The following is a 27,487-nucleotide window of genomic DNA, read 5'->3' on the forward strand; positions in this document are numbered from 1 at the left end:
TGGGGACCATCTTGGTTGCTGTTCTTTGTATTCTCTCAATCTTGTTTATATCTTTCTTTTTGTGTGGGGACCACACTATTGCTGCATATTCTATCCTGGGGCGGATCATGGCCACTATCAATTTTTTCATCATCTCCTCATCCATCTAATTATGCTACTCTTATGTTAGTGAAGAGTTTATACGTCTCTCTAACTATCTTGTTAATATGTTTTTCAGGTGACAAACTATCCTGGATCAGCACTCCCAAATCTTTCTCTTCTCTTGCTTTTGTGATTGGTTCATTACCCATCAGATAATTCAGTGATGGCCTCTTGGTACTTTTACCCACTTCCAATATTTTACATTTCTTTGCGTTGAATTTCATTTCCCACATCCGGCTCCAATCATGTATCCTATCCAGATCCTCCTGCAGCATTTTACAGTTCTCCTCAACCTCCATCTTCCTCTGGATCTTCGCATCATCAGCAAACAAACTTGCATGACTGTTCAATCGGTAGAGAGGTGGCCTGCAGTCCTAACAAACCCGGGTTCAAATCCCACTGGCGCAGGGAACAGTTTAAGGATCTGAATTTCATAAAAGCAGACTTTACTGATCTACCAGAAGACCCGTCGACATGTCATAAAAATACCCACCCTAATACCAGTACACCGGTCCTGTATGAGACAGCCCTAGCATGTATTCAATATGGACAGTGGGTGCTAGTGCCGAAGTGGTGACATGTAGAGGTTTGCGGTACGTAGGAGGACTACTGGGCCTTGAAAGCAGGCTGTGAAGCCTATGTCCAGAGTCGGGGGGGGGGGGGGACTACCATATCATTTACGTAAATCAGGAACATTACTGGCGCCAACACTGAGCCCCATGGGACTCCACTTGTTACTTCCCTCCATCCAGACATCCTATCCTTTATTTCTGTCCTCATTTGTCTCTCTCTCAAAAAGTCTCTCATCCATTCCAGGTTTCCCTTCAATCCTCCTATATGCTGTAGTTTCCACATTAGTCTCTTGTGGGGTACCTTGTCGAAGGCCTTCTCCAATTTTAAATACACACAATCCACCCAACTGTCTCTTCTATAGCACGTCAGTTGCCCTTGAGTAAAAGCTCAACAAGTTGGAAACACATGACCTTCCATTTCTGATTCAAACCTGACTTTCAGCCAAAATATTCATCTCTTCCAGATATTCTATCCTCCTATCTTTCAGGATTCTCTCGCACAATTTTGCGACCATTCCGGTTAGGGACACTGATCTCTACTTCAGGGGTTCTTCCCTTTTTCCTCCCTTTTAAATTGGTACTCCATTTGCCCTCTTCCATTCTTGAGGCACTTTCTCCTCTTCCAGAGAACTCACAATTAAACTGTGAATCTTATCCGCCAGTTGTTCTCTGCATTCCTTCAGTACCCAGTTAGAGATTCCATCTGGTCCTGGGGCTTTCCCTACATCTTTAGTTTCCAGTAATATATACACTTCCTGTACTTACACTTTTATACCTTTTGTCACTACATTTCTAGTCACTTCCTCCCCTTCCACAAACTCCTTTTCATTAGTGAAAACCGATTGGAAACATTTGTTATATTTTTTCAGCTTGCATTGCTGCATCTTTATAAACCTTTCCTTCTACTTTTAGTTTTTTTATTCCTTCCCTTTGTTTCATTTTGCCATTGACAAATCTATAAAACAGTTTGGGCTCATCCTTACATTTGTCTATTATACCTTTTTCAAAGTTCCTTTCTTCCTCTCTACTTATTCTTGTATATTCATTTCTAGTTCTTTTATATTCTTCCTTTGTTCGGTTATTACCTCTCTTTCTCCAGTTGTTCCATGCCATGTCTCTCTCTTTTTTTTGCTATCATACACCCTCTGTTAACTCACTCCTTTTTCCTGTTTTCTTTCCCCCTTACTCTTGGCACATATTTTTCCACCCCCGAATTATAGACGTCTAGAAAGATATCCTACTTCCTCTGTATCTCTCATATTTCTCTGAATTTTCTCCAGTCCGCATTTTTGGAAAATTTTCTCAATCCTGTAAAGTTTGCTTTCCCAAAGTTGTATCTTCCTTGCCTATAAAGCTCGTCTCTTGGCACCACATTCCCTGTTATCATCTGGAACTCAGTGACCACATGATCACTTTTTCCTATAGGATACAGATATTTCAAAGATTCTATTACATCGGGTTCTTTGGTAAACAGTAAATCTAGTCTTGCTGGTGTGTCCTCACCTCGGAATCATGTGTCTTCTTTGACCCACTGTGTCATCACATTATTCATTGTTATATTTAATAGTATTGTATAGTGCCCCACGAATCTTCGTTGCCTTATTAGTCCCATTCCTCCCAGTTCACCTCTTTACAATTATAGTCACCCATTAAAATTATATTGTTGCTCCTCTCAGTCATTCTCTTTAAATAACAAGCCATGTCTGACAACATCTGGTATTCATCTTCATTCCATGCTGTTGTCTAGGGGGAACTACCACTATATCTCTCATGCCATTCTCTCCAGTTTCTAATTTCATATTTATCACTTCAGCCCTGTCCTTTCCCATTTCCACAGTATCTACATTTGTGTTGTTCTTCACTGCTATCCTCCTCCTCCAGTTTTTTCTTTTCTGTCTCTCCACAGTTTATGTTTACCATCTCCCATATGGGTATCAATATTGTCTCTTAACATGGTCTCTACAAAGCACATAACATCAGGTTCATGTACCCGCAAGAAATTGTTGATTTCTAGCCTTGCCAGTATTAAACCATCTGCATTACTATATGCCACCTTCAAATTATTTTTGTTGTTTTTTATACCCTCTTCTCTCCGTCGGTACCACTTCCTCAATTTCTGATCCATGACTGTCCAGTAAAACACTGTCTTCTCTTCCTCTGTTCACTGTTCGTTTTTTGCCTTTGCCTCCTTTACAAACTCCTTTATTTTAGCTCTTTCTTCCTCATTTGCATCTCTCCTTATCCAAACATTTTTGAACCCTTCTCTGTTTGATAATTTCCATGTTCTATTGATGCTTTCGTTTACCATTACCTGAGACTTAAACTTCACCTTCAACTGCCTCGCCCCTCCTTTCCTCATACTTTCCCAACCTAAACACTTCTTCAGTCTCTTCTTGAGCTTCGTTGTTACCCTCCATAACCACTGATATTATTTCTTTAACCTTACTCAGTTCTTGTCTTTCTCTTTCTGATCTTACTGTCATATTTTTTTCTTTTACTCCCGAAATTATCACTCATTTTTTCTTATCTGTTACATCCCTGACTAAAGATTCTCTACTTCTCATTACCCTAACCACGTCCTTCTCCACCTTTTCCTTGCTTTGTTGTTCTATGAACTCTCTCAAATTTACATTTCCTTCCTCCTGAATTTTCTTCCAGCCCTTATGTTGCTCCTTGATTTCCTTAATGTGCTCATCTTGCATCCTTGATTTGGATCCATACTCATCTAGTTTACTTTTCATCCTGTCCCTTTCTCCATCCAACCTCTTATTCTCCCTCTTGACTGTTTTATTTCATTTGAGGCAGCTTCATTACACACTTTTAAATCTGTGACTTCTCTTTCTTGTTCATCACTGCATGTGCAAACGTTTTCCAGTTTATTCTGTAGAATTTTAATCTCTTTCTCGTGCTGTAAGGTCCGTTCCCGCAGCTGTCTAATTACTGCCCATACCTTTTTTAACTCCTGGACATTCCTCTCTGCTGTTTTCTGTAATCCTGCTACTCTTGTTTGGTTCAGCTTAGTACTTCCATTTCCCAGATCATCTTCGGAGAAGCCTGCAAAATCCCCCTTACCGTTTGTAAACAAAGCACCATCCCTCTCCGCCATGATGTAACCGTATGGAAACTTTCTATTTCCACTATCTTGTACTCTTTATGACTAGAACCTTGTTTTTTTTTTTTTTTTTTTTTTTTTTTTTTTTTCAACTACTGTCTGACGGGACCACGACTCACGCTCTCACATAATCACAATAGGCTGGTCTCCTTTTTGCCGCTGATTGAGCAGTTATTTCCTCATGATCCAGGAAAAGCTCCGTCTCTGTCGGCGACCTGTGTGTGTGTAGAATTCTCTCTTTCATCTCTCCAGAAAGAGGAAGATTTGGGGAGTACAGTGTTAGGCATAACTCAAACATGGCCGTGTTTGCGTCTGGACTCCTCTGCAGTTCAGTGCCTCAGTTATATTTAGGTGGAGATGAACAGTAATTCTCTAGTATTAAAGAAATCGGACAGTTCATAAACATGAATATTGTCAACATGGCATCGTGGAGTAAGGTAATTTTTTGTTAAGGAAGTGGCTTTTTGTTTGTTTTCATATTCTGTTCTTTTACATAAAAGTAAAGAAACCAATGACTGATCAGCAGTAGTGAATAGATATTCTGAAAGTTGAGTATTTGAGTTAAAACTACCCATATCAAGCAGTGCAGTGTTTTCTATGCTGCGCAATATGGTAATCAGCGTTAAGAACTGACCGTAATAGTGAGTTAAGTCAGTCTTGTATTATCTGCTCTTTCCCTTCCAGAATTAGATTGCATCTTATAAAACAGATTGTCTTTTATACCACAACATCTAGTAATGATTAGCATGTGCTGAGTTGTTTCTCTGTATACATTTCCATCTAAGTTTATAGTTTTGATCTGAGAAGAAATTCATTGCCCCTCTGTATATCTGACATTGCAGAATGGAGTGAACAAGATGTACCATGGGGTACGAGGCTATGATGATGTGCCAAAGACAATGTTATGCATGGAGAAGGGAGACACAGTATTTTTCCATCCCATTCTCCTTCATGGATCGGGGGACAATCGAACACAGGTAAATCAGTTTACAGGTGATATATAACATCTATGATGCTGTTATTTTTAATTTATTGTCAGTGATTAACATATGTAATATGGCAGATTTGATTACTGGAAACATCTGTTTGGTGGCCTTCAGGAGCCCATACCTGGGGAGCAGTATTTCTTGACTACAATACTGTATCTTCAAGAGGGAGAGAGAGACTTGAAAGCTTTTCAAAGAATGAGCTGGAACTGGACCAGTTAACCTGACTGAAATCTGCTGGATTTAAGTTTCTGGATCAAAACCAGACTAGAACTAGAGAAGGAGATTCCCTCCCCCCCTTCCTTCCTGTCCTTTATCTAGAAGTAGAATATGACCAGAGTACTGATGGCATAAGCCCGTCAAACTGGATTACTGGAACAACTTTCTTTAGAATTAGCCTGCAGGACCTGGCCATGGCTACCAGAACTGTATCAGGCCTTACTTTTGCAAAAATGATTAACTGGACCACTGAAACAGAACCAGATCAAATTTCCACCACCAGTTCCCAGTTGTCACTCAGACACAAGTAAATAGAGTCAAAAGTCTGGTAGGTGATGTGTTTCTTGTGTCTGCACTTCACTCCAGCCACAGTGAAGCTTGATAGTATGTTGGCACTCCTCAGGAACAGCCCTGGTTAGCCTGTTGACCCCCGTAGGTTAGGATACTAGATTAAGAACCTGTGTATTTTCAGGGACTGACTGCAGTTAATAAAAGGGCCAATAATAATAATAGCCATTATTATTATTATGATTGCTGTCTTATTCACCATTCATTCATTCATCATCCAATCCTGTGTTGCCCTGTGAGGAGCGTAGGAGCCTGGGGCTAGGCAAGTTGGTCCAGACATTTAGGATGAGAGTGACCAGCTGCAGTCATCCCTGAGTGGCATTACATCAGCAAGAAACCCCAACCATCCCTTGGATATAAACCTTCACCGGCTTAATCTGATTGGAGCACTGTAATTACCCACTAAACCACCAGGTGGCAAAATTTGGTTATATGGTTACTACTCAACATAGTACAGTAAATGGTTTCCTTGTGTACAGGAAACCATTTGGCTTCTCACTCATTGTAGAGCCACCCACAGGCAGAAGGAAGAGGAAAGAAAGGAGGAAAGAAAGACAGAAGAGGGAGTGTAAAGTCACCTGTAGGCAGATGGACAAAGAAAGAGTGACAGAAGAGGATGTAAGGAAAGAAGGATGGGCAGGAAAGGGCGGACACCCGAGAGCAGCACTATATTGAGCGAGTGGATGGTGAGCACCCCCATCTACCTCATCATTATTATTATTATTAAGCTTCAACTTATAAATGGCGAAGCTTATTGTTTTCGTTATTATTACTGTATTATTTTTCTTTGCACTTTTTTCTTAGATCTTGATGATATTATATAGGGAGGTACCCTAGGGTAGTCCAAGTACAAATATAAATGACCTTGTCCCATTTTTGAAGGTCATATATTCATTTTTGTTGTAAAAATTGCATATTTGAAATAGAAATATTTCAGAAACTAATTGAAATACACTTATTTGGCTGAGAATCTTTGGATAAAAAAGTTTGCTAAGAATTGTGGCTGAATATTTTGCCATTTAGCCTAGTGGAATGTACCAAATTCAAATTGGCTCAGTGTCTTCTTTGTCGCACATTATAGAGAAAATCACAAAAGCTGTAAAGCTGTAACATTACAGAAATATGACTGTGGTCCTTCTTATTATCTGAAAGGAATACAGTTACAGTTAAGCTTATAGTTAGCCAGTTATTGAGACAAATGTAAAATGTACCCATATATTCTTCCTGACATTTGTATTCAGATCTTGTATATTTTACACAAGAAGCTACCTTGGGTTAATCTAAGTACAGTGGGCTCGCACAGTGCACGAGTGGATGGGCAGTCCATGACCTTGCCCACTGTGGTTTTGCGAACTGCGAATACATAATCTTATGGGAAAAATAACATAGGGGCAGGACTCCCTCAAACCTTGATATTTTTTTAACCTTAGAGATATAATAATGCAAAACTTTTTAAGGCCTATACTTCAAATATAGCTAAAATAATAAAACTATGGTCAGTCACCTTAAAAACAGTAGACAACAGGCCTGATGGACTTAAATAGCAGGGGTTCCGAGGCACAACAACACACTTAGAGTGTCCCCGCCGCCCCAGCCACACCATGCTTGTTTAATGGTTGCCAGTGTTGTATTATTCCAGGCTTTTACAAAGATATTTATGGCCTGTCGAATGTTACATTTCTGAGAATGCTGTAACAGCCATTATGGTGGAGGGTTGCAGGTATGCTGGGTGAGGCAGGTGAGTCGGTAGGGCTGTGGAGGTGGAGGGGGAGGCAGCTGGTGAGTCAGGTGGGGAAGTGGAGGTGTAGGGGTCAGCAGCCGGCGAGTCAGGGGAGGATCCTCCATCTCCTCCTTGCTACTGCTCACATTTTTGGCAATTTCTTTCATCTCTTCTTGTTTGTCTATTTCATTCTTCATCTTGTTCTGGACGTATTTGCAGTACAGTATAAGAACTTGGGATTCGCGAAATAACCGTTATTCAAGTGAATCCAAACATTATTATAGAAACTGGGTATCTGTTCGAACTTACCATCATTGTCGAAGTCGTTATTGACGTGATCATACTGTAGACTCCTCTTGAGCACCTTCCCCATGAGCCTGTAAGTCATGATGGGTGCATCGTGCAGGGAGGGGGGGGTCGCATTGTCTGGTAAAATAATGGTTTGGGGCCACTCCTTGCCTCAGCCTCACGTATTGTGAGCTAAACTTGTGCATTCAGAGTTTTATGGTTGTGATTTTTGGTCACTTGTGTACTATGTGATTCGTGCACTGGGATCACGCATACTGTACGAGCCCACTGTACATGCTGCAAATATGAATAATCTTAAACTTCTTTTAAAGGTCACAGTCTTGTTTATGAAGCCAAAATTTCAAATCTTACATACCATAAATAGCTATGGCAAAGCTTCCTTATTGTGGCTACTCAATAACTAAACAGGTATTATTATTATTATTATTGGATCTTATTTTAGGTGGTAGGTGGTGGTGATCATCATCCATTCACTTGTTGTAGTGCTGCATACTTCTTCTTTACCCTTCTTCTTCTTCTTCTGTGTTTGCCATCCTCTCGTCCTATTTCTCCCATTCTTACTGTCATTATATTACTCTTCCATTGAAGGTGGCCCACAACTGGCTCTAGACTGAGTGACAAATGTATTGGTTTCCTGGATGCGGTGGTAAGCATACAGTATAATCAGATAATAGGTTGATGTGGAGCTTACTGTTGTGCCCCTGTTAACTGGGTGGAGAGCCATAAATGTGGTGTCCATCTGGGAACCAAACTTCCAAACTAGTCCCTTCCCTTCACTTTGGCGAGGCAGTGTCTACCACACGGGACTATCAGTTCACTGCATGGCATAGCCCTGAAGGGGCAGTGGCTTGCCGGCAGTTGATGGGTCTGTTCAGCCAGAAAGATGAGGGTTACTCAACAACAAGAGCATACTGCATAGCTCATATTTCTGTTTTCCCCAACAGTTTTCACCATCTCTTGAGAAGTAATAGATAGTTATGGCACTTAGTATGGCATCTAGTCCATAGAAAACATAATTTCATCCTAGTTGTGGGGTCTCCAACTGAATTAAACCAGTTCTCATACTGGTTCAAACTGCAGGATGTCTCAGATTGCCTGCAGAGTGATGTGACCACCATGGTGCTTCCATAATCCTCTGCATGTCTTTCTACCCTGACCTGGGAACCAGACAGGGAGCAAAAATTGCAGCCACACTTGACCAGCGCTGGGATGGATGCACTATCCCTGCTGTGCATCTGTGGCTTTACACTGTAGTGGCATGTTTGAAACCCAGTGTTGACTTTTGTGGTCATTTGTTGAGCCATCCACTAGCCAGAAGCACAGACCACTTTTGTGGTCATTTGTGGAGCCATCCACTGGCCAGAAGCACAGACCCCTGTCCAAAGCTTCTAAGATGGAGAAGCTGTGTTGCTTGGATAATACAGCAAGAGTCATTTGACGTGATAGACTTAACTGCAAAAATATTGCGGAAAAAAGTGAACGTACTGTATGGAGTTTGTTTTACGGTTGGGTACCTCAGAAGTTAGTGAAATCCAGAAGCTGCTAACCAGCCTTGTGTTAACGAATACAAAAACGATTTTGATGAGGTGCAGTCCATTCGCATAATTCACAAGAATTTGAGTGGTAGAAGACCTCGCTATCATGAAATTTCGTGCTTTACAAGTAATGTACCTTATGCAAATTGGTGGGGTAGCTATCTCAAAAGCTACCCCTTTGGCCCTTAGTCTGTCATTTTGCCCGTGTTTTATGGGACATTAAACACATGTACCCAATAAGTATAACCCACACAATAGCCCTTTACCTTAAAATCTATGGAGGAAAGGCTTATTTGACTTCAAGAGATGGGGTTCCAAGGTAGGGTGAGGAGGTTACGGTGCCCTGGTCCCAGCACCCTCCACACCGTCCTACTCTACCACCACCAACATGCTTCACATCATTTGTGAACCCCTGATAGTCCAAGGCAGACACAACAGATGCACCATCGTCGTCATCCTCTGCTGATGTTGAGGGCACTGGATCTTCTTCTTGTGGTGGAGTGAAGAAGATGGTAGTCAGTTTGATGCCTTCAGTTCACTTCCTCAGTATTCCTATCTCGGTACGGTAGTAATGGAGGCTGTTTTCTGGGACATCCAGAACTCTTGAGCTGTCACTTTAGTTTTTGTTCATTGTCATTTGATCTTTAAACTCGTCAAAGACTGCCAGGATTTTGCTTATGTTTTGGATCGGTAGCTCTTCACTATCCATGCCCATGCCCTGTGACGTCATGACCCACATCATTTCTTTGCGTGCTCTAAGATGTAACATTGGATTCAGCTCACTTTGCCACCCCGATTTGGCATTTTCAAAATCAACTTGTGCACCACCGATTTAGTTTTTTCAACCCTTCCCCCCCTCCCCCAGTTGCACTCTAGGCAGTTTGCGTGATAGAAATTCCTTGCATATTAAGCAAATGGACTGCACATGTATGCTCTGAGACAGCTAATCCACCTGTTGACAGCAGGCCTAGGAGATCACGGGTACAGTAGCATCTGTTCTGAAGGATGAAGATCCACCTGTACTATCACGCCATGCTATACAGTGGAGTTAGGTCAAGTTATGACCCATTGAATAGTGATTGATTGTATAGTGAGGTAATTATAATATGGGTTGAATGAGGATGTGTTTTTGGTCAAGGACCACTCACCCAAAAAAAAGTCTAAAAAATTTCCAACTCGCCCTAACCCCTAAAAGACAGGCATCAGAATGTTTTTACATATGCTGAGGACGGGCATAATCGGCAGGTGTGATACGGTGGGGGGTTTGTTGGCGGTGGTGGGGGGGTTGGGGAGGGGGATAGGAAGGTGAGGGCGTGGTGCAGAGGGGAGGGCTGGGTGGTTGGGGGAGGTGGGGGTGGGTGTGGGTGTGGAGGTGGGGGTATGATGTGTGGGGTGGGAAGTGGGGGGTGGGGAGGGGGTGGGGGGTTTGGGGGTTGGATTGGTGGGGTGGTTTGGGAGGTGTGGGGGGTTTGGAGGGTGGGGGTGTAGGGGTGTGGAGGATAAGGATCAGTGGGTTTGGGGTGGTGGGGGTAGGGGTGGGTATTAGGGGGTGGGGTTGTTGGGGGGGAATGGTGGGGGAGTTGTAAGTGGTAGGGGGGTGGTTGAGGGGATGGGGGGATGGTTGGAGTTAGTGGTGGTAGGGGGGGTTGGGGATGGGGGGTGGCAGATGGTGGAGGGATCAGGATGGGGGTGTGGGGGGGGTGGGGGAGGTGTGTGGGTGTGGTGGAAGGGAGGGTGGGGTAGTTTTGGGGGGAGGGCGTGACTGCATATGCGGACACCCGTCTTTTTGGCCCTTGTACCCTCGAACAGCACGTGCAGACACCCGTCTTTTAGGGGTTAAGTGGGACATTGGTTGGTCTGAGTCATCATCATGGGTCCCCCAGAAGCTGGAGGGACAGCTGGTATCTTTGGCCATTCACTTGAGTCATCAGGAGCAGATGATGAACACTGGGGAAAGCAGTGCAGTGAGGTAGCGAAGTGCGTGGGTGGCGTGGCGATTACTGTGATGGTGGTGGTGGTGGTGGTGGTGAGGTGTCACAAGGCAATTGTGTTGATGCTCCACTGGTGGAGGGTGTCAGGTCCTCGTGTATGCTGGTAGATGTCTTGGATGGGAAGAATGATATTATTTGACTCACAGCTCGTTTGTGTTCCAGTAACTCAGAGCACATATGCAGCTTTTTCTCAGCTGCATAGCATGTTGCATACTCCAGGGCAAGGTTTGGATCCTTCTCCAGAATGAATGCAAGGGCCAGGTTTATCATTCCTAAAAACTCCTTAAGAGTCTTCTGATCTAACACTAGTACTGGGTCTTCCTTCACTTCCACCTTTTCTCACCTTCCCCTCCTTGTGCCATCTGCATCTCCATTTCCATTAGCTCCTCATTGAAAATATTTTTGATGTGGTTGCTGAGCACCTCCTGAATGTCTTCCTCATCCACCTCTTTGAGCCTTGCCTTATGGGAGGATCAGTGATGTCTCTGTGGATCTGCCCAACAGGAGGAAAGCTGGCAAACTTACGTCGCACCTTGTGCTACAATGTGTTCAGGGTGCTATCAGTGACTTCTTTCCGCACAGCATTAATACTGTTCATGGCATTCTTGATGTTTTACTTCATCCGGAAGGCTATGACAGTCACCCACCTCTGAGTTGTTTGCTCTCACCATCTGCTCCACCATATGTCACATTTAGTGTGCCTTGAATGTGACTATCACCCCATGGTCTATAGGTTGGAGCAAAGATGTGGTGTTAAGAGGCATATAGACCACCTCATCACTGAGATCCACCCAGTCTTCCATGCCCTCGGGGTGGCTTGCAGCATTATTAACTAGGAGGAAAAGCCTGTTGGTCACGTCCTTCCTGCTAGCATATTCCTGGAGTATGGGGGAGAGATACCTGGCCTTGTGGGAGTCGCAGAGGGAGGTGGTGAGCCACGCTTTGGAGTTCAACTTCCAGATACAGTGGGGTAGATGGGGGCGCCCATCATACACCCACTTAACGTAGCGGTACTCTGTTTTAGGGTAGTTCTACATTCAGTGGCATGCCAAATGATTTCTGTAAACTGAGAAATCATTTACAACAATGGATGGTAAGCTTATAACCAGCCAACACTTGTTCCCTTTGTGATAACAAGTGGATTGGCAGAGGGTTAGTGCCCCTCCCCGGAAAGCAACTAACAAAAAATACATACAAGAAGCCTGAGACCAGGACTGACCAACAGGTGATAATTAAGGACTGAACAAAAGACATGGCATGGACTGCAACATGGAAGGTAAGGGATGTGAATGATGCGGTGAAAGAGTGAGAGATTGTCCAGGTGCTTGAAGATGTACAAGTGGATGTATGTGGAATAACTGAGGCAAAATGGAAAGGTGAGACTGTGAGAAAATGGGAGTATGGATGGGGTATATTTGTTGGAGTAGGTGAGCATGAGAGGGCAAAAGAAGGAGTTCGTATTGTTGTGTGCAAGAGATAAGAGAATATAAGAGAGTATGGGTCCATCAGCTCAAGGATTGTGTGGGTAATATTGAAAGTTGGACTACAAGTCTGGGCAACTTTGTGTGTGTATGCGTCAACACAAGGTCATGCAAACAGAGTGAAAGGACAATTCTGGACAAATCTGAAAGTGTGCAAGGAAAAGTTTGAGAGGAATTAGAGAGAGTTTTTGACTGGAGATATGAATGGAAACATAGGGAATGTGAAGGTGGATGGAGTAGTTGGAAAGTGGGGTGTGCCTGCAGAAGTGGATGAGAATGGCAATTCTCTAGTGGACATTTGTGAGGGGAGGGGATTTGTGATAGCCAATACCCTCTTTAGTCACAAAGTGATCCACAGGTATACGTGGTGAGTGATGAGAAGGGTGGGTGATGAACTGAATGAAAAGAAGACAATGATTGATTATGTGTCTGTGGATGATAGAATGAGAAGGTGTGTAATGGATGCAAGAGCATACAGAGGTTGGGGGAGTGGACTTTCTGACCACCACTTTGTGGTGGTGAAAGTCAAAGTTCAAATGAAATGTAGGAGTAGGAGAAGGGAAGAACAGGAGGAAATAGTCTATACAAGGAGGTAGAAAGGTTGCAAGAGGATGGAAAAAAGACAGAATATAAGAGAAGTTTAGGAATGATTGGGTAAATACGATTTGGTGCAGATGTGGGACGTGGAAGGTGTATGCAGGCTATACACAGAAGAAATTTGTGTAGCATGTGAGGTGGTGTGTGGGGTGAAGAGAAGACGAAATAGGGTGCGAGGAACAGCATGGTGGAATGAAGAGGTGAGACAGGCTGTGGCGCAAAAGAAGAAAGCATATAGTGAGTGAATGAGAAACGGGCATGGAAGAAGTTGAGACACAGATGGGAGAGTTATATGTAGAGAGGAAGAGAGAGGTGAAAAGATTAGTAAGAGAGAGTAAGAACCTGGATGAGGAATTTGGAAAGAATTTGAGTGTCAAGTAGATGGAATGCAAGAAGATGTTCTGGAAAGAGGTAAAGAGAGTTAGACAGGGTGATAAAGAAGTAAGTTGGGGAGTGAAAGATAAAAATGGTAGACTGGTAGTAGAGAAGGGAGAAAAATTGAGCAGATGGAGAGAACACTTTAAGGAGTTACTGAACTTAGGGAATGAAAGTAATGCAAGTATAAGTGGCTGGGGAATGCCTGGGAGAGGGAGGGAGGTGAGAAGAGAGGAGGAAATCAGTAAGACTGAAGCAGTGGAAGCACTGAAGAGAGTCAAAATGTGGAAAGCCCCAGGAACTAATGAAGTGTGTGGTGAAATGCTGAAGCATGGGGGAGAGAGAGTAGTAGGATGGATATGGAAGATGTGCAGGGTGGCCTGGGAGGAAGGTGGAGTCCTAGTGAATTGGAAGTCAGGTATAATTTTTCCCCTGTACAAAGGAAGAGGGGAAAAAGAATCGTGTGGCAGTCATAAGGGCGTTTGTCTTCTTAGTGTAATAGAAAAAGTATGTGGTAGGATACTTCTTGACAGAGTTAGGGAATAACAGGAATTAGTTGGTGAAGAACAGGGAGGTTTTAGAAAGGGAAGAGGCTGTGTAGATCAGATATTCATTCTTAGGTCTTTAGTGGAAAAGTTTCTAGAGAAGGGAAAGAAGTTGTATGTGACTTTCATGGATTTGGAGAAAGCATATGACAGGCTGGGTGGACAAGGAATGTGGAAAGTATAACACTTTGGCCAGCCAATGTTATTTACGTCTTCCGAAAAACTTCCCTAAGCTGGGCGTCATTCACATCATCAAAGTAAAATACAGTTACCTCTCAACTAACGCGGACTTAAAAAAATGCGTTTTTGTTTTAACACGAGCAAATATTTAAGGAGTTATGTTTAACTAACAAGGGTTTCTCGATTTAACCCGCCTTTACACGTACGTGATGGTTTCGAATTAGCCGCGCGCGCCTTGGACAGTCCCGAGCTGATAGACCGTGTGTGGCAGTTTGTGCATAAATACAATTTTTTATTTGTCTGTTGCTTAAACTGGTTTTATTCGAACTATAATATTTGAAAATGAAGTTTGGCCCCATTCTGAGCAATTTGGCTCATTTTCAGACAAAATTTGGCCAGGAAAGTGATGGCAGATCTAAATTGTTACAACTTGATGCTGCAGAACAGAAAGAAGAAAACCACTCAGACCAAGATAGAGCAGTTCTTTATGAAGAAGACAGAAAACTTAAGAGAGTTATCTTCATCAGCAGTAGCAAGGGAGGAAGAGGAAGAGGAAGGACAGCAGAGCGAGGAGGGACAACAAATTTGAGGGTGGGGAGCGGTGGGAGGTGGGGGAGAGGGGTCAGGAGGGACAGGAGCAGACGACGAGTGATACGTGGCTCAATTGGTAGAGAGGTGGCCTGCGGTCCTACCGGACCCGGGTTCAAATCCCCGCTGGGTCAGGGAACAGTTTAAGGATTTGAACTACATGTAAAGCAGACTTTACCGATCTACCAGAAGACCCGCCGACATGTCGTAAAAGTACCCCCGCTAATACCAATACGCCAGTCCTGTATGAGACAGCCCTAGCATGTATTCAATATGGACGGTGGGTGTTAGCGCTGAAGTGGTGACATGTAATGGTGTATGATATGTAGGAGGACTACTGGGCCTTGAGAGCAGGCTGTGAGGCCTATGCCCAGAGTCGAGCACATTAAAAAAGAAAAAAGAAAAAAAAAAGAAAAAAAAAAAAAAGTAGATGAAGTGAGGCTCTGTGTTGTTATTGTTTGCGACCTACTTACTGTAATGAAAATGTTGCTTTTACTGTACTGTTTCTATGACCTACTACTGCATTAATAATGTTGAGGAACTTTCACAATGCTGTGAATGAAGCAGAATTGAAAGAAAATCCACGTAAAACACAAAAACAGTATGTAACTGGGGAGAAGTAAACAATGCTTCAGCCCAACTAGGGCTCAAATGTTGTTTATTTCTCCCGGAATATACTGTCTATCTATCTATCTATTGCCAGACGCCCCAGTCCCATTTGGGGTGGCCACAAACAAATTGCCTCCACGTCATCCTGTCCCCCGCCATTTCACTGCCCTGCTCCCAACTCACCTCCGTCTCTCATATACCTCTCCACCCCATCCCTCCATCTCATCCTCGGCCTCCCCCTCCCTCTTCCCCCCTCCACCTCACTCACATACACTCTCTTCGTCAGTCTTTCACCCTCCATCCTCTCCACATGGCCAAACCACCTCAGTGTGCTCCTCACAACACTTCCTATCACATCCACATCCACACCACAACGCTCCTTTATATCCTCATTCGTCAGCCTGTCTCTCCATGTGACTCCACAGGCTCCTCTTAAATAACTCATTTCCACTGCTCTCACTCTTGACTTGTGTCCTGTCCAACAACGTCCAAGCTTCACTTCCATACGTTAGAGTTGGTATCACACTACTGTCATGTAGTAACTTTTTCACTTCCATGCTCACGTCCCTGTTTCTTATCACTGCTTTCAAAGAACCAGCAACCTTTCTTCCCTGCTGTGCCCTTTCAAGCACTTCACTCTCCAAACCTCCATCCTTACTCATCACACTACCCAAGTACTTAAATGTACTCTACTCACATTTTCCCAATTCCTCACCATCCAACCTCGCTATACATTCACTGACTTCATCTCTCTCAAAGACTGTTTTTGTTTTTTACTTGGATTTTCCTTCAGATTAATATTGTTGCTTTTAAGTTTAGAGCAGCATAACTCCCCAAATGGGTAGACTTTCCCAAAGTCCAGGAATGTAACCTCCAATATTACCATTGTTTCTTATGGGAAAATTATGTTTAAAAAAGACATTTTTAACTAACGCGACCTCTCCAGGAACCTAACCCTCGTGTTATTTGAGATGTTACTGTATTCACCAAAAATCAATTTATTGTTCAGTGTTTATGGGATTAGTTTTAAAATGCATGCCAGTGTCTTCCCATTCTTCCTGTGCTCTACAAACATCACTGGATGGTAAGTATAGATACTGGGTATATTTACTGTGTATAGCTTCTTTATTTTTGTAATGCACGTATAACGTTTTCGTTTTTGAAGGCTCCACCGTGCATGCATGCATCTGCCTTGGTCACCTAATGGCGGCTGTCCATGCCGCCTAATCTGACAGCTTCCCTATTTAGTCCCTTAACCCTGAGGTCACACTCAGTGTCCTCCTCCCAGGTCTTTTTCGGTCTGCCATGCACTACCCTACCCCCATCATTAACGGTTCTCTTTTTCTGCACCCATTTATCATCCCCCATCCTTTCCATATGCCCAAACCATCTCAAGCTACCTCTCTCCTCATCACAACACCAATACACACCAGTCCCATCTTACATCTCAACCCTTCCATTGTAAACCTAGCCTCCCCAGGCCTTGCACTTAAGGATGCAATGCACATCCATCTAATCATTGCAATTTCTGTACAATTGAGCCTGTGAATATCATCTTGCTTTACTGCCCAGGTCTCACTATCATATGGCATTACACTTCTAACACATGCTGCATCCAAGATCCCTTTGCATGGAGGGGGAACCCTCTCAATGTCAGGAGAGGCAACAGCTCCCTGAACTTCTTCTAACCATTCCTCACTCTAGCCACACAGCTAGCTCCTGCTCAACCTCCAGCATATAACATGTCTCTCAATTAACAAAACTCTTCCACATACTCAAGAGACTCACCAGCAAGTTGAATCCTTTCACACCTGGCAATATCCACATGCTTACCGCGACACACCGCACACACGAAATGAGCATTATCTCACCGTCTACCTCTAATACCAGTACATTTCTCTTGCACCCACTTATCACAAACACTGCACAAGACGGAATTACTTCCCCTGCTCTTGTGGCAAATTGCACATGGCCACTCTCCTTTTTCTTTGACAGTTCCACCCCCAGCCCTAGATACCATCACTTGTTTTATCTGCATTTACTCTTAAGCCCTTACACCCCATACCATCTCTCCACTTCCTAAATCTTTCTTCCGCCTCACTTTCATTCTCTGCAATCAGCACCAAATCATCAGCATACAGCATCTCCCACGGGAGTCCATTTCTGAAGTCATGTGAGAGGGCTTCAAGTACCATGATAAACAACATGGGGCTCAAGACTGATCGATGATGCACACAAACATTCACGGAAAACTCATCTCTCAAATCTCCATTCACCTGTACCCGGGTGTGAGCACCCACATATATGGCCATAATGACCCTAACCAACCACTTTCTCATTGCCCACCTCACCACCTCTCTAGGGACTCTGCCAAAAGCCTTCTCCAAATCAACAGAAACAAAGTACAGTTCCCTTTTGTTTCGTATGTATTTTTCTTGAAGCTGTCGCACAACGAATTTAGCATTAGTGGTCCTTTTGCCTGGCGTAAACCCCAACTGCATCTCATCAATATTCACTCTTTCTCTAATCATACCTTCTAGAACACTCGAACTCTCTCCATTACCTTCGTTATCTGGTCTAAAAGCTTTATGCCTCAATAATTTCCTCCTTCCAGGGCATCACCCTTCCTCATGTACACATTTACAATTAAACTCATCAGCCAATCATCTGGGATAACATGCTCATATATAATCGCATTTATGAGGTCAGTGACAAACCTCACTCCTATATCTCCTAAAGCACTCAGCATATTGGCAGTCAACCCAGATACACCTGCTGCCTTCTGCACCTTCATCTTGCATATTGTCCTGCTCACAGTAGCAGCATCAATCAAAGGCCGTGAGCCAAACACTGGATTTGCAGGCTCCTAACATTCCCTGTCCCAGTCAAACTCCTCATTCAACAACTGGCTGTAATGCTTTCTTCATGTGTCTTTAATATCCCCACTATTCACCACAACCCTTCCATCATCATTCGTCACACACTGGTTTCCGATAATATCCCAATTCTCCCTCTTCATCTGGTTTGCCACCTTAAAATTCATATTCTGCCTTTCCACATGATTTAGGTTATCAAGTAAAAGTCTCTGTGACTCAGACTTTGCCCTGTAAACCTCTTTTCTATCCCTCTGCATGGTAGCCAAGTATTCCTCTCTGTTATCACCCTTTTTCCATTCCTGGAAAAGCCTTCTTTTCTCCTTAACTGCAGCTTCTACACCTTCATCCCACCTCCAAGTCACTTTATGTCTTGGTAGACCTCTTGTCCATCCACATACTGAATCATTAACTCAAGATTTTGATCTTGAGGGCTTTGTACTGTTCATTAACACTTCTGTCAATGTTTCCCTGGTTAGCCACCACTCTCCCTATCTCACAATAGAAGGTACCCCTTACTGCTTGGTTTTCAGCTTCCATATTTTACTCCAAGGTGCATAGGTCCTCTTTTACATCAACCACTCCCTAACCCCTGTGCGCCGGTTGACGTGTATAGTCGTCACAATTTTGGGCACGGATCAACGCCAGTTAACATGTATAGCCACAAGTGTCTTCCTGCCACCCTTTGAACTTTAACTTATTCTTACTCACCTGGAGACATGGGGATACTTTCATATGAAAGAGGAAGAGTTGTTGAGTCTTATGTATCTTTAATTTTTTCTCTAGCTGTTATTGTTTGGCAGATATTAGAGTTTGAAGTATGCGTATTTTTTTCCATCATGGATATCCCCCGTAGGGAGGAGTGTGTGACATTGGAAAACCCCTGACGTGCAGGGGTTAAGCACTATGTAACAGATCAATAATTTGTGTTGCTGCACACACTTCTCGCGTCCTTTAATTTTATCATCCCTCACTAACCTCCTATCAGCCTTTCTGACCAGGAAGTAGTCTATCTTGCTGCTTTTTCCCTCTGACTCATACGTAATCAACCTACTCTCTCTATTCCTAAAATGTGTGTTGCACACAGTCATGTTCATTGCCTCTCCAAACTTGAGTATCCTTTCCCCTTGCTCATTTCTTGTACGGTACCATTTGCACATCCCCCATGACCTCCTTCATATCCTTGAGCTGCATACTTACATGACCATTTAAATCCTACAAATACTACAATCTCATCATCGCCCATACCGCTTACTACACGTATTAAGTCATCCCAAAATCTATCATCCAAGCCTGCTTGTGGAGCACATGCCTATATAATTGCAAACACCATCCCACCGAACAAAATTTTTGGTATTATCCTATCATTCACTCTCACAACATTCATGACATATTCCAACCATTCCTCCCTAACCAACACACCCACACCCCCATATCCAGCCAAAACAACTAATAGAAACAATCCCTCCCAGCTATCTTTCTGGCTGATCCACCACTATACTGGACTTCTTGCACACATCTCACATTCACCCACCTCCTGCTCATTACCTCAACAACTTCCCCCGCTCTACCCTTCAAACTTCCCACATTTCACGAAGCCACTCTGATCCCCCTGGATGATTTAATGTCCTCAGGCTTGCTTTAGATTACATTCTTTAGCTTGGCCTAATCAATAAAATGAGTAGTGGAGAGACAGGCCACAGGCCCCACCCACTGCACAGTCCCAGGCCCAGGCAATGGATCTGGGACCCCTAGCCCACCAGCCTTGGCCAGTGGCTGTGGTAGTGGCCTCAGGGAACCCTGCCAGGACAGCTACAGGGACACCCTCCAAGTGCACCTTGATACTGTAACTGCCCTGCCATTATACACTCATTGATGCAGCAGCCTCCTGGGGCACTACTTCTGGGTTTGGGGCACTCTTTATTGGGAGGAAGTGGCAGCCTGGGGACTGCAGTGCCCTGTACTGTCTAGCACAGGTTCAGGCCCTATCTTCCCACTGTCCCACCATCTATGCTGGTGGAGCTGTCGTCACTCCTCCCCTCTAAATGTCTGCCACTGGGTAGCGGGGGCAAAGTTCTCTGGCTGCATGCCCTTGCTGACATCAACCCCTGTGACATAGTGGGGTACATTGTGTGGCATGTAAAGCACATGTGGTGTAGCGTATGAGATAGTTAGAGGAAGTGTTTGGGAGAGTATGCTGGTTTACTCTCCATGTTAGTGTCACATTGAAAAGGTCAGTGAAGGGGGATGGTTAGGTAGCTATAGTCGCGGCGCACGACTCTGAGGTTGTTATTATCGTGCCCTGGCAACTACCATTCAAAAGTACATCAGATTTCGTGTATTATGTGAGCCGCATGTGATTTGTGTATAATGTGTTCGTGTATAATAATATTCGTGCGTAATATGTTTGTGCTTAATGTTTTGATTTGTGCATAATATGATACAAAATCGGTTGCACTTGTGAATGGTAAGTTGCCAGGGTACGATAATGACAACCTCAGAGTCATGTACCGCAACTATGGTGAAACAGGAGCTCCAGCTCTCCCTGTCACCAGCATTCCCATTCCCCTTGGGAGTACCACCCTGATTGACTGGTGCTACAGCCTCCTTTGTTGTATGTACAGTAATCACTCCAATATCCGGATCAATAGAGCCATCAGTAGGTTCGGATATTGGTTTTGTCCGGATATTGGGCCCCAGCTTATGGACTTGTACTTACGGACCCTAACACAGAGAAACACCTATACAACTCCCTCCGGACATGCATAGCACCTATTTAACACCCAAATCACACCAATAAGGCACATAAATGACTGAAATAAATGCAATAGACACATAAAATGTGGGTTTAGAAGTATGTTCATACATTAATAAACATTCTGGTACTTATGGACTCTAACCGAACCTAACCTAACCGAACCTAACCGAACTCTGAAAAACACATTCCTACTGCACATGCATGAGGTAAGTTTAGTATGGAAAGAAGTACAGTATGACACTTTCTGGTAAGTATAGTATGGGAAAAAATACAATATGAAACATTCTGGTAAATATAGTATGGAAAATAGTACAACATGAAACATTTTGGCTACTTACAGCAAGTCCCTGGCCACCTCGATGAATAACCGCCTCCTCTCGGACTCTGACAGTAAGAACGATTTCCTGAAGCACTTGCACTACACTCTTCCTGAAGTCTTGCACTGAACTTAGTCACTAACACACAGAAGTCCGTTCTTTTCACAGTGTTCACTTTAGTCCAAATAATGTTCCATTAAATTTAAGTGTTGCACATTAACTTTTCCCAAGCCATGGCAAAGAGCGTAGGTCTTGTCGCGGTGAGAGACAGGCGGGAAGTGGGGAGGATGCAGCGGCGCTCTATCGGACGTCGGAGGAATGACGAACCAAAACAATGCTCTCACGCGGCGCGCGCGGCAAGTTCAAATTACGGACGGCAAAAAATCGATTTTTTTTTCAATTTTTTTGGATTTTCGGACCATTTTGGGAATGTTTGATCCCAGGACGATAAGGTTCGGTTAGTGGGGATGTTCGGTTATTGGGCGTCCGGATATTAGAGGGATTACTGTACTGTGTTAGTAATAGTGAGTTCGTGTTCTGTTCATTCTTGAATGCAAATGTTACTGTAGAACAAACTTGTATGAACAGTTAGAAACTAAAATGAATGAAATAGCATGCAAAATATCATCAGAAATAAAATAAAATATGAGTACAAATGTTCACAAGATGGCGCACTGATGTAGCGCGGCTGGCCTTCCTTACGCCATCAGTAATAGTGATGTTGGATGTTTGCTTGTTATTTTATATATATGTTATTGGAGAACAAACACTTGCAAACAAAGAGAGACTAAAATGAATTGAAAAAAAAAAAAATAATAATAATGTCAAAAATAACGTTTAAACAATTACTGTACACAAACTGCCTACATTTTTCACGTCATTTTTATGGTGTTAATATTAGTGATACTGGTTGTTTGTTCATTATTTTATACAAATACTTTTGTAGAACAATCACTTACAAATAAAGAGAGGTTAGAAGGAATGAAGTAGCATAAAAAATGAACAAAGATTATAAACAATTACTGTACACAAACTGCCTATATTTTTTCACGTCAGTTTTACGGTGTTAGTAATAGTGATATTAGTTGTTTGCATATTATTTTATACATATTCTATTGTAGTACAATGACTTCCAAACAAACAGAGGCTACAATGATTTAAATAGCACAAAATCTAGTGTCAAAAATGAAGAGTACAGTATAAACAATTACACATACTGCCCACATTTTTCATGTCGTTTTTACAGTGTTAGTAATAGTGATGCTAGTTGTTTGCTCATTATTTTATACATATACTATTGTAGAACAGTCACTTGCAAAAAAGAGAGACAAAAATTAATAAAATAGCACAAACACTAACGTTGAAAATAAAGAAAGAGTACAAACATTTATCCAAACTGCCTATGTTTTTTCACGTCATTGCACATTCTGTTATAGTACGGGTAATGCTGGTATTCTATTCAACTTCATGTGCATATATCCTTAGAGAAAAATCAATTACAAATGATTTGACATTAAAATGAATAATGTAGCACAAAAAATTAAGTCAGAAATAAGAAAAAAATAAAAACATTTGCAAGGAACTACTCATTGCATGGCAACCCCCGGCCAACCTTGGGGTGTAGCGAGGCCTGCGTGCGGGGCCGGCCAAAGTGTTAAAGTGGAGTAAATGGGAAGTTGTTGAATGCTGTGAAGAGTATGTATAGGGTGCCAAGACTGCAGTGCATGTGGATAGTGAACTGAGTGAATTTTTTCTATGTGAATGTTGGATTGAAAGAGGGATGTCATATCCTCATAGTTGTTCAGTCTGTATATGGATGGGGTTATAAAAGAGGTACAAACGGTAGAGAAGTCGATGTTGGAGTGACCCTAATGAGAGAGGGCAGTGTTTGGAAACTCCTTGTACTGTTGTTTGCAAATGATGCTGTGTTGTTAAGTGAAGACAGAGGGGAACTTTAAGACTTAGTGAATGAGTTTGGAAGAGTGTGTAAGAGCAGAATCTAAAGGTGAATGTAGGGAAGAGTAAAGTTATGGTCTTTGAGAGAAATGAAGCCACTGAATGTACAGTGAGGCTGGATGAGGAGGAAATGGAAAATATAGAAGTCTATCTATCTATCTATCTATTGCCAGACGCCTCAATATAGAAGTGAGTGCATTTAATGACGGGTAGTGTGATGCGTAAGGATGGAAGTTTAGAGAGTGAAGTGCTTGAAAGGGTACAACAGGGAAGAAAGGTTGCTGGCTCTTTGAAAGTGTTGATAAGGAACAGGGAAGTGAGCATGGAAGTAAAAAAGTCGCTGCATGACAGCATTGTGTTGCCATCCCTAACATATGGAAGTGAATCTTGGACCTTGTTGGCTGGACACAAGTCAAGAGTGAAAGCAGTGGAAATGAGTTATTTGAGAGGAGCATGTGGAGTTATGTGAAGAGACAGACTGGGAAATGAGGAAGTGAAGGAGCATCGTGGTGTGGATGTGGATGTAATAGAAAGCATTAAGAGAAATAGATTGTGGTGGTTTGGCCATGTGTAGAGGATGGAGAGCGAGAGACTAATGAGGAGAGTGTATGTGAGCAAGGTGGCCTGGGGGGGAGAGGGAGGGGGAGGCTGAGGATGAGATGGAGGGATGAAGTGGAGAGGTATATGAGAGAGCGGGGTGTGAGCTGGGAGCAAGGAAGTAAAATGGCGTTGGATAGGGCGACATGGAGGCAGTTTGTTTGTGGACACCCCTTACAGGGCCTAGGCATCTGACAATAAATAGATAGATGGTAAACTCTCAGTTATCATGTGTATAGTGGCCAAGGGGGTGCCAAAAGGTGACATGCTGGCGAATATTGCTGCAGTACCCGCAGAAGTACCCCAGGGGGGTCTAACTCCCCCTATAAAACCCTATACCTGTATTGCATAACTGTTCAGACATAAAACACTACCCTTGAAGATAGTAATAAGCATGGTAAAATGTCATTGTGTACAGGGTGGTCCTGATGTTATGAGTACAGTAGTTGTGTGCATGGAAATGTGCTTGTCAAGTGAATGCTCGTATGACAGAGCATAATATAATGTATAGTGAAAAGGTGGTTTGGTGTTTGGCCACCACCAGCATATAATGCTATGTATAACAGTTTTTAAAATGAACAAAGGTTAGTTACGTCTGAAATACACATTCAGTAGGCCCTCCATGCTTATGTGGTATGTGTTCATCCAGTAACCAGGGCTACCATGCAAACCGGTTCTTCGTACAGTAAACTCGCCCCGAACATGTTCTCGCCGAACGCGCTCTCAATTATACGCGGTTAGTGCTGGGATACGTATAAGACAATGTAAGATTAAAGAACCATTACGAAAACTATAAATTTACGCAAGGGAGGCGGCCTTTGAAAGGCCAAATCCTCAAACATCAGCGCTGCACCACGTACAGTTTGTTTTGATCATGTGATGGTGTTCTGCTTTTCCACAGTACTGAGTTTGTAAGTTAAATATTTACATTACTGTTCTGGTAAGTTTATGTACGTTAAAGTACTATTAAATAACGTTAAAGCATGAAATAAAGTTTTATAACCAGTTTATCTGATAGGCATCGGAATATTGCCTTTTTTATTTGTTCGTTAAAGATTTGCTGCACTGATTTTCCACGATACTGTATTTGCAAGTTAAATATTTACTGTTCCGGTATGTAAGTTAAAGCACTTAAATAAAGTTAAAGCGTTAAATAAAGCCCTGTAACCAGTTAATCTGATTTATATGATTACCTATGATCAGCGGGTTCCGAGACAATTCTCCATCAAGTCAATTCGCCGTCAGACAATTCCCCGTCAAAACATGGATGATTCCTCGTCAGGACAATTCTCACCCTGAATGATTCCCCGTCATTCTATAAATATACTTATTTCGCCTTTGAATTATACTATAGCATCACCCACAGAAGTCTTCATTAATGACGGCGAACTGTCTCGTCATTGTTGTGATGGCGAACTGACTTGACGATGAATTGTCCCGAAACCAATCGGCATCGGAATGTTGCCTTGTGTTTACTTATTTGTGTGTTGAAGTTTTGCTGTGCAGTACTGTATTTGTAAGTTATAACTTTACATAACCCTTCTAACTCCTGAAAGTGCTTCATATTGATTACCAATGGCAGATAACAGCAAAACATCACATTCAGGGGGTCTAGGGAGCAAAATAAGGAGCAGTTAAAACATACGCAGTTTCACGCCGAACGCGTCACGGTTGGAACAAAACCCTCGCGTTAAGGGCAAGTTTGCTGTATATAGGGATATATCTTTTCATTATAAAAGCTCACAGTGACAGACCACGACATTCTCTTTCCTCCCTTCTCAATTTTTCCCCCGCATTTCCCATTTTCTCTTTTTCTCTCCTGTTACATCAATTCCTCTCTCATATTCATTTTTGGGTCATCCAAAGTTTATAAAAAAAAAAGTAATAGAGAGAAAATTAAAGAAACAGGGAAAACAATACAAGTTATGCCCACCACCCCAGCCAGCCACTTATCAGCAATTAAGACAGTGTTTACATATGGCCATGCAGACATATATGAGCCTTGTGCATATGACAGAAGAAATAAGAATTACAGTAGTGCTGCTGTCTCTCTCTCTCTCTCTTTCTCTCTAGTAGCATTCCTACAAATCCAAGCCTTTCTACACTCACTTAACTTTAGAGATAGGAATAAGATCTCATGCCCTTTTCTATTTATTAAAAAAAAAAAAAAAAAGACATCCATCCATCATCCAGTCCTACGTTGCCCCATGAGGAGCATAGGAGCCCGGGGCTAGGCAGTTGGTCCTGACATTTAAGATGAGAGTGACCAACCTCACTCATCCCTGAGTGGCACGACGTGAGCAATAAACCCCAACCTCAATCCGATTGGAGCACAGTAATTACCCACTAAACCACCAGGCGCCAAAATTTGGTTATATGGTTACCACCCAGCATAGTAAATGGTTTCCTGGTGTACAGGAAACCATTTGGCTTGTCACTCAGTGTAGAGTCACCCACAGGCAGAAGGAAGAGGAAAGAATGAAGGAATGCAAGACTGAAGAGGGAGTGTAAAGTCACCCGTAGGCAGAAGGACGAGGAAAGAATGAAGGAAAGAAAGATAGAAGAAGATGGAAAAAAGACAAAATGTATTATTAAGGACCCTTCCATAACCACATATGTGGGAAGAGACATTTTGGACCCCTCTGTAAAGAATGCCATTTTACACTTAAAGGTTGTGAAAGACTGGGATTGGAGGAGTTTCATGCATATCGTGAACCAGTAAATGGAGTGTGGCTGTTGTGTCCTGTGTAGCTCACTCCAGGCTTGTAATGCCCAACCAGCCCCTTACTGTTGTTTGGCACATTCTGGCAGGACTGCTCTTAAGTGGCAGAGCTTTACTGCCATGTTAGAGGCCAGGCCAACTAAAATTTCTTGGGCTTCTTGACCAAGTGTAATATTCCTGGACCACTTGATTCCAAGAGTCTGGCCATTGATGGTGGTTTGAAAACTTAGGAGGGACTCTGCTCTTGCCATCAGTCTTGGTGGGAAATCAATATATAACCTGTGGTGTCCACTTGGGAACTGTGGCACATTTAGGATCATCCAGTCCTGGGGAGATCTTTGGTCAGTGTGACAAGCCATCAAGGACAGGGTACTCAACTGAATGCAGACCATAAGCACACAGCTGCAGATGGCGTGGGAAACATTCACCACACCTTTCATGTCATTGGATGCATTAGTTATTGATTTTTTTTTTTTTTTTTTTTTTTTTTTTTTTAAATAGCAAACCTGAAAGGTTCGAACTAATAAAGAAATAGCAAAATGACTGGTGTCCAGAAACTAAAGGCTACTTCCTGTACATCATATCATTTATAAAAGCTCCAACATTCTTACATGCTTCAGCCTTGATAGCCTAATGGGAGCTCTCCACCATGCTCTGTCTCTGGCAGTCTCCCAGTTCGGTCCCTTATCCTTGAGGTCACACTCTATGCCCTCATCCCAGGTCTTTTTTGGTCTGCTTCTCCCAACCCTACCCCTGACATTCACACATCTCACCCTCCACACTTAATTGTCATCTTCTATTGCTTGCCTTGGCCAAACCATCTAAATCTACCCCTCCTCATCACACCATCAATACGTTGAAGTCTTATCCTTCCTCTCAACTTTTCATTTGTAATCCTAGCCCTTCCAGGCCTCCTTGCATTCAAGGATGCACTACACATCCATCTAATCATTTTT

General features: G+C 42.8%; 1 protein-coding gene across 1 annotated transcript in view; it reads left to right on the plus strand.

Moving 5' to 3' along the window:
* The window catches only part of LOC145412140 (phytanoyl-CoA dioxygenase, peroxisomal-like), a 158,816-nt gene that overhangs the window by 113,946 nt on the left and 17,383 nt on the right, over positions 1-27,487 (plus strand). The window contains exon 7 of the mRNA XM_080282073.1: positions 4,668-4,802. Coding sequence (XP_080138199.1) covers positions 4,668-4,802 — 135 coding nt within the window. The remainder of the gene's footprint in view (positions 1-4,667; positions 4,803-27,487) is intronic.

The sequence above is a fragment of the Coenobita brevimanus genome, chromosome 92 (genome assembly GCF_032717465.1).
Source record: "Coenobita brevimanus isolate Jiangsu-jjx chromosome 92, ASM3271746v2, whole genome shotgun sequence".
NCBI lineage: Eukaryota > Metazoa > Arthropoda > Malacostraca > Decapoda > Coenobitidae > Coenobita > Coenobita brevimanus.